The sequence below is a fragment of the Rhagoletis pomonella genome, unplaced genomic scaffold, assembly GCF_013731165.1.
Source record: "Rhagoletis pomonella isolate Grant_MI unplaced genomic scaffold, Rhpom_1.0 Rhpom_scaffold_00011, whole genome shotgun sequence".
Lineage (NCBI taxonomy): Eukaryota > Metazoa > Arthropoda > Insecta > Diptera > Tephritidae > Rhagoletis > Rhagoletis pomonella.
Window position 1 is genome coordinate 14,436,088 of NW_023458565.1, and position 7,210 is coordinate 14,443,297.

The 7,210-nt window shown below is 39.2% G+C and overlaps 3 protein-coding genes across 3 annotated transcripts in view; 1 reads left to right on the forward strand and 2 right to left on the reverse strand.

Moving 5' to 3' along the window:
- LOC118746652 (FGGY carbohydrate kinase domain-containing protein) overlaps positions 1 to 1,246 on the reverse strand; it is a 3,825-nt gene extending 2,579 nt beyond the window's left edge. The window contains exon 1 of the mRNA XM_036480515.1: positions 865 to 1,246. Coding sequence (XP_036336408.1) covers positions 865 to 1,062 — 198 coding nt within the window. The 5' untranslated portion in view covers positions 1,063 to 1,246. The remainder of the gene's footprint in view (positions 1 to 864) is intronic.
- Positions 1,247 to 4,038: 2,792 nt separating this feature from the next.
- On the forward strand, positions 4,039 to 5,318 carry LOC118746655 (ribonuclease P/MRP protein subunit POP5). Its single transcript, XM_036480518.1, has 3 exons — positions 4,039 to 4,663; positions 4,729 to 4,966; positions 5,020 to 5,318. The coding sequence occupies exons 1-3, from the start codon at positions 4,644 to 4,646 to the stop codon at positions 5,197 to 5,199; spliced, it is 438 nt and encodes a 145-aa protein (XP_036336411.1). The 5' UTR covers positions 4,039 to 4,643; the 3' UTR covers positions 5,200 to 5,318.
- A 374-nt stretch (positions 5,319 to 5,692) lies between these two features.
- Positions 5,693 to 7,210, reverse strand: LOC118746654 (adenosine 3'-phospho 5'-phosphosulfate transporter 2; the record flags this gene model as incomplete). Its single annotated transcript, XM_036480517.1, is given in 3 exon segments — positions 5,693 to 6,041; positions 6,105 to 6,286; positions 6,361 to 7,210. Coding segments are annotated over 3 exon segments (1,113 nt in total). The 5' UTR covers positions 7,126 to 7,210.

Genomic DNA, 7,210 nt, shown 5'->3' on the forward strand with positions numbered 1-7,210 from the left:
CTTCTATTTTTTATACCCCTTATATTTGTTTTGTTTAAATTTACTGACTTTGTACTACCTTTTTGTCTTATTTTTTGTATGTATCAAGGCATATCAAACAAGTAGTAGCATTAGTGCAAAAACAACATTTGCGTGTACTTTGTTGTTGTTTCTGGTGTCGAAAGTGTCAAAAACTGCTATGATTTTTTTCTTCTGAATCAAAGTGTGCCTTGTGAAATAAAAAAATAATAAATAAATAATGAAAAATTGAAATTGGGGAAAAAATAAAAATTGTTGCAACTTTCTTTCTTAGTAAATTTGTTTGCTCTTTGAAGCATTTATTCGTCCTTTGCAAGGCCGAGTAATCTCCGGTTGTGCTGCTGAGTTGGGCGAACGTTCCAAAAGTTGCTATTCAATCGCTTGTTTTGTATGGAAAAAGGTTTCACATACAAATAGATTTTAACAGTTTTGAATTTTTGTGAGAATAAATTAAAAATATTTGACATTTTCGAGACCAAATAATTTGAAACAAAATCAAATCAGCTGCTCCTACTGATACTACCTGTGTAATGTGCCTTGGTATGTATATTTTTTGGTTCAATTTTTTATCTTAAGTGTTTTATTAGAATTTAAACAATGGACACCCAATTAAGAAAAGGTTATCTTTGGCGGTTAAATTATCGCAACAAAATTTGACAAAAACATACAAATGTATGTGCATACATACACGAATATTAATACATCCAAACATAAATACGCCAATCACTTACGCTAATACATATGTACATATGTATGTGCATATAAATTAGCATTTTAATGCAGTACGTGCCTCTTTTCATTTTTTGTAAACATAAAAAAGAGACATTAAAGAGAATCGTGTTTCACCTTCACACAATGACACACCGAGCGCCATATATCCTCAGACGATTGCTCGTAGTGATCGCTCTCGGGATTCCACGTTTTTATTGCCTTCACACACTGCTTCAGCACAGTGCCTTTCACATCGACCAGCGCCGCACGGGCACTTCCCGTGCCAACATCGACACCAACAAAATACGTATTGGCCGCAACGGACATGATCATCAAGTGGTATCAAGAATCTTTACTAGATAACCGCAACTATGTTAAATTTTGAATGAACCGGTTTTAGGTATTTAAAAATTTAGGTTTACAGTGTATCAGAATTTGCGTCTTGGCTTAACAACTCGACAACTTGTCAGCAACACTGGCGGTCACAATCTGAGTTAATTGAGAGCTTCAGCTTTTCAATTGACTGCCTATTGCTGTTTTTTGCCTAATGTTTATCAGTAATAAATTGACAAAAAATTGTATACATATACATATGTGCATACATAGCGATGCTGATAACAACAGCAATCCAGTGGTCGCTCTGCGAGGCTATTAAGTCAATTTACGTAGACAACAGACTTGTGTATTTTATTTTTCTTTTTTTTTTTTGCAAATGAAATACTGAGGCAGATTTACAATTGTTTTCCTTGTAAAGCGTTTATGAACAAATACTCAATCTCATGAGTGGAAAATCAGTCGATTCTGAGCACCGCACCTGTTTTCTTGTTGCTCTATGGCATTGGGCTTATCAATGCAAACTGTGAAAGAGAATAGTTGCCGTAATTATAATGCGGTCTTTAAATTGTCTCTAATCGTTATTATGTATACATGTTTGTATGTATTTGCATACACAAATGCACTCGAAAATGTATGAAAGACTTTGCAAAATACTATTTTTTTTCAATGCAATATTCGTTACAATTCATCTTTAAAATAATCTTTAAAGGTCTAGTAGTAGTCGTAAAAAAGAATATCATTGATTAAAAATTTAAGTGATCTCAATGGCAATCACTACCAACTTATGTTTATTTATTTTTAGAAATTTTCATTTCAAATATAATTCGGTCCATGACAGAAACCACATAAATAAAGGTATAAAAATTGCACAAATTAATCAAACTTCAAAAAAAAAAATTGAAACTTTTTATTCGGAGTTTTTAGAAAGTTTTCAAGAATGCAGCTTTCTTTGAGGGTGTTGAGCATTTTGTTCCACATAACGTCTGAAAAAAATGTATTTTCCTCTCTTTGATGAGCTTTTTTGACCTCAATGGTTGGTAATTAGAGCAAATAAAACAAAATTTTTTCACTGCCTTGCCCCACGTTTCGCTAAAACTCCGTAGCATCCTCAGGGGCGAAACTTTATTTTAAATTAACGAACAAAAACCATGCGAAAACGGTCAAGTGATGTCGAGCTCGAAATATTTAATTTGTATAGCTGCGTTTTTAACGCGCACCACGCTCTTTGGCACTTAATCCTGGCAAATGATCATAGGGGAAACCTATTGGCTAATCTGATAGACGATTCGACTTTCTGCACCATGAACAATCACGAACCACCAGGATATGGGAACTTGCAGCAGCTCGTTAGACCTAACAATTGTTAGCGCAGGCCTGTTAAACTCTAACAAAGCTGATTGGAACGTCTTAGCGAATGTTACTGAGAGCAGCTTCGCTTTGGGACCTTAATTTGGAGATTCGGCAACTGGTAAACACATTTAAGCGGAAAAAGTGGGAGAAGCATTTGAAAACCTGCAACTTCGCCTCTGATGCGAGTAAGCTGTGGTCAACCGTGAGGTTCCTGTCTAATCTGACGAGACGTGACGACAGAGTGGAAATTTCATTCGATGGTCATCCATCGTCGAAACCGAAAAAATGCACGAGCTATTTTAGCCGGCAATTCAAACTGCATCCTTCGGTAAATAAGGCCAAGTGTAGAGTGATCAGGAGGCTGCACAAACCGCCAAGAAACAGTGCTCCGCTTCCTTTCACCAGCGGTAAAGTCTAGGTGGCCATCGGTAAGGCGAAAACCTCCAAAGCCATCGGCCCCAACGGTATTTACATGCTGATACTGAAACATTTGGGTCCGGCGAGAGGAGCATATCTCTCGCGATGTGTGTCTCACTGCTGAAACCGGGGAATCCTGCCGATAAAGTAGAGTGTTACTGACCAATAACGCTGCTTTCCCTGGACACTTGAGCCTTGTTACTCCAGCACTTCACATACAACCTGACCCCAGCGCAGCATCTGTGTCATTTCCATAAAGTGCACAGCACAAAAACAGCACTTAACGTCAAATAACTCGTGGCCTTAACCGTAACCGCTCCTGTGAGAGAATGGTCATAGTATTGTTGGACCTGTCAAAGGCGTTTGAAACCGTTGTCATTCCGAGCTAGTAGAAGACATGGAGGTTTTCTCTCTCCCACAGGAACTCAAACGATGGTCGGCAATCATCAGTAACCTTTCGATATCAAACTGAAAAATTAAGCAACGGGCTCCACAAGGTGGTGTTCTCCCCCCCGCCCTCTACTGTTTAACTTCTATATCCCGAAGCTTTCTTTGTCACCGGAGGGAATTTCCCTGGCGTCATACGCTGACGACTGTTCTGTAATTGCGTCCGACGGTGAGCAACCCGAAAATTTTAGTGGTTACCTTTTAAAGCCTGCTTTCCCTCTCCGCGCAACCGTCGCACTCCGCGTGAGCACCCCAACAGACCCTGGTTTGAGGAAGACCATCCGCCCAGGCACGTCAAAGGGCATTTTTTCGAGAGCCGCGAAGGCGGTCCATCAAACCTCTGGGCCCGACGAGTGATCCGGGCTAGAATCGTAACATCCGTTCACGGATCGAAAACGATACGAAAGAAAATTACGTGATACGTCGGTGAGTATTAGCTAAATAGGACAAAGGGTACGATCACGTATGTCATAATCTGAAAAATGTATCTTTACGTGACGAGTAGTACGATATCGTACGTGACGATTCGAGCCAGGTATTTCTGGTGGCACTCCACCGGCGACAGGCGTGAGCACCCCAAAGGACCCTTGCTTGAGGAAGAGCATCTGCCCAGGCACGTCAAAAGGAATTTTCTTGAGAGCCGCGAAGGCGGTCCACCAAACCTCTGGGCCCGACGAGTGATCTGGGGCAATCGTAGAGTCTGTCACCACCTACCGCGACTCTCCAAATATTACAGACTTTGAGCTTCATTGCCACGAGAGAGCCGCGCTACTCTATCCCAATTACGGTCAAGATATTACAGCCATCTTAACATCTACTTATCCAGGCATGTAGGGACTCCCCACATGACACCAACCACCTCTTCGCATGTCAGCTCAAACTAACTCAGCTAACACCTTCGGAACAGCTCGTTTCTTGGGCCTATCGTTAGTTGAGCCTGACGACAACGCTTGATAGACAAACCGACCTAGGCGGGGCTTAGTAGTGCCGCCACAACACCTGTTTCTGGAAAAAGGAGTCCGCATCGCTTGACACCCCACTGGGGTTCGTACACCCTATTTCCCCTAACAGTAGCATGATGTATAGACGGACTGTTAGTTCCGTCTACAACTTATTTCGTTAGGTTGAGATGAAAAGCTTGTGGTTCCGCCGGAAGTTTCCGATTCCTGAACATAAGTGGCATCCATCATGCCCTAATACAAATATGCAAATCTCGTGCACGACCATTAATTTCCAGCATGCAAAATTTTATTGCATGCGTTCTCAAGCACCTACGTCTGGCAACTCTCAATACTAAGCAACGAACAGCTGATTTCTGTTTATGTTCGAAAATCAACAAACAAGCGTGATTTTTACATACAGAAATGGTGCGAATTAAAAATCGGTAAATTAATAAATAATAAGCTAAATATGTACATACGCTCAATTTATATTCAATATTATTTGTAGTTACATTGTAGTGCGAATAGTACCCGAGGTACCTGCAAAAGTATTAAATTTTCATGATGCCGTGATTGCCAAATGTATCCTAAACCATGTGAAGAAATTCTACGGCGATTATGGACTAGGCACTGTTGAGCAAGGATTTCGCGTGAAATATTGCAATGAACGGACAAAAGTGACTATAATTAGATGCTTACATCGATCACATCGCGTTGTAACGAGCACTTTACCGTTAATAACAATGGTGAGTTGTAGTATAAAAAAGGCGTCTAAAATTTTATAAACTATTTATTAAAGATAGGTGACGTTCGGGCGAAATTTCATACTCTTTACACTGGCGCAACTATAATTCAGTGTAACAAATTCATAATCAATCATCAGCAGCGATTTTTGGACGAAATGGTTGGGCAAATTGCATCTGCGAAGGAGCGCAAGGAGTTCATTAAACGTGTTATGGAGTTCGATTTAGAACAATAATTTTTATCCTTCTCTGCCAAACAATAAATAGATCAAGTTCAAAAGTGTAATTAATTTAAAAATTCGCTTTACGTGTATTTCAATAAATTTTGGTTCGCACTTAAATTGTGACTGCAAAATTTAATACATTTTTACACTTACTACGTATGTACACATAATAAAAATAACTTGTATATGGTATCTACATGTATACAAAATGTTTCTTACATAAAAAATACAAATAAAATATATATGGTAATAAACTGCTGCTGATAGCTTATCAAAGGCCGTATGTTTATAGTAGATTTTATAACAAAAACGAGCTACAATGCCAACTTTTATTCTTCAAAGGTAATCTAGATCTGGGTGGCGCTATGTTTTAATTTTATTATGGCCATTACCACTATCCGGCAACTAGGTATGTATATTTTTATAATTAACAGCAGTGAAGGAGTCATTTTGAATTAACAGAAAAATTATTTGTTGGTGAAGGAGGGTTGAAGCTGTAGCTATTGTTTAAGTTACACAGATACAAAGAATATGTCTAACGAGCTATTGATTCCAAATCTAATTTCTTATTACATATATCTACACTAAATTTGGTATCGAAGTAGTTAAAACATACTTAAACTTGACACATTTGCCAAGTATTTATGTACAGACGTATGTATGTATATGAGAAAACCGTACGACATATTCAAACTTCCACCAAGAATTTGCGACTGGTCGATCTTTCCCAAATACGGAAGGCGTTAAGTGCGTACTTCAACTTGTGTTCAAAGTCTCGCATAGTCATCTTTGTTTTTTTACTATAAACATTTAAATATATGCCTAGCACAACTATTAAACCTGACCATAGATATCTGCAAATTGAAAATTATATATATATTAAGGAAATCGTTTATTAAAATTGTTCAGGAACTTACTGCCATGTAAACGGTTTGCTAAAGAAAACAAACGATAAAGCAATCGTTACTGCCTTTCTTGCTGTTGTCACCGTAGCCGCCACTGGTGCACCACTGCTACGCACTAAAGCCAACACGAATTGTATGCCCAAGTAACCAGATAAGCTAAAAAAGAAGCCATAGCCGAATGTTTCCAGAGTATGCTGAAACGAGGTGGGAAAATTTGTTTTTGGAAAAAAAAAATATTTGTATGTGCATGTTTCTTCCGAGTTCTCACCTCCAGGCAGAACGCAAAACCGCTGAAAAAGTTTCCCGTCAACATCAATATAACCAGCAGATAAATAAAACCCAGTCCATAAGAGTAGAGCACAACCTCACTGCTTGGTGCGCGATATTCGCGCATTGCTTTTTCCTGTACATTGCCAATAGCTGCATCGCACAACAAAGCTGTTGATATCATAGCCACTCCTGTAACATTAAAATTCGGCGATACTTGCGAGTCAGCGAGCGTAAACCAAGCTAAACCAATGCACATAGCAATTGCCGCTGCAAAGTCTAGTGGTCCATAACGTTTCCCTTGTATTAAAATACTGCCAATTAACACAGGAATCAACTTGCAACACTTGAAAATCACTTGCGTAGGATAGTTAAGGTAACCTAGACTGGAATTAGACAATCCCATAGTGCCAAGTGTTAGCGCAGCAAGTAGAAAATACGTACGCATCGGTATGCAACGCTGAGAAGTGTCCACGCTGCCGCCAGGCAGCAACTTATCTCTACGTCTTGCCTCTAAATCGCGTTCAATCACACCGAAGCATATATAATAACCGAATTGCACTAGAGTGAGGAACCAGCCGTATGGCTTAAATCCTTCGACAGTGAAAATAAGTTCCTGCAGGTACCCGTAAATAAGGTAGAGCACAAAAACACCGGCACAACTTAGAAGGAATTGTGTGGTGCGATTGTAGTACGTCAGATTGAAGCAGAGAATTCGCAATTCAGGTGGATCAGAATCCAGTTGTTTGCCTCCGTTGTTACTCATTTTTATAAGATTCGGGGTGTCGTTTTAAATATTTACGTTTCACTCTACACTCTTATCAAAGGATAAAAGTACAATTTGTGAAAAA

What these genes read in the sequence shown, in the direction of transcription:
- LOC118746655 (XM_036480518.1), top strand. Translation starts at nt 4,644, where the DNA reads ATGGTGCGAATTAAAAATCG. An exon ending in ATGGTGCGAATTAAAAATCG is followed by an intron (nt 4,664 to 4,728) that starts GTAAATTAATAA and finishes TATTATTTGTAG; the next exon opens with TTACATTGTAGTGCGAATAG. An exon ending in CTTTACCGTTAATAACAATG is followed by an intron (nt 4,967 to 5,019) that starts GTGAGTTGTAGT and finishes TATTTATTAAAG; the next exon opens with ATAGGTGACGTTCGGGCGAA.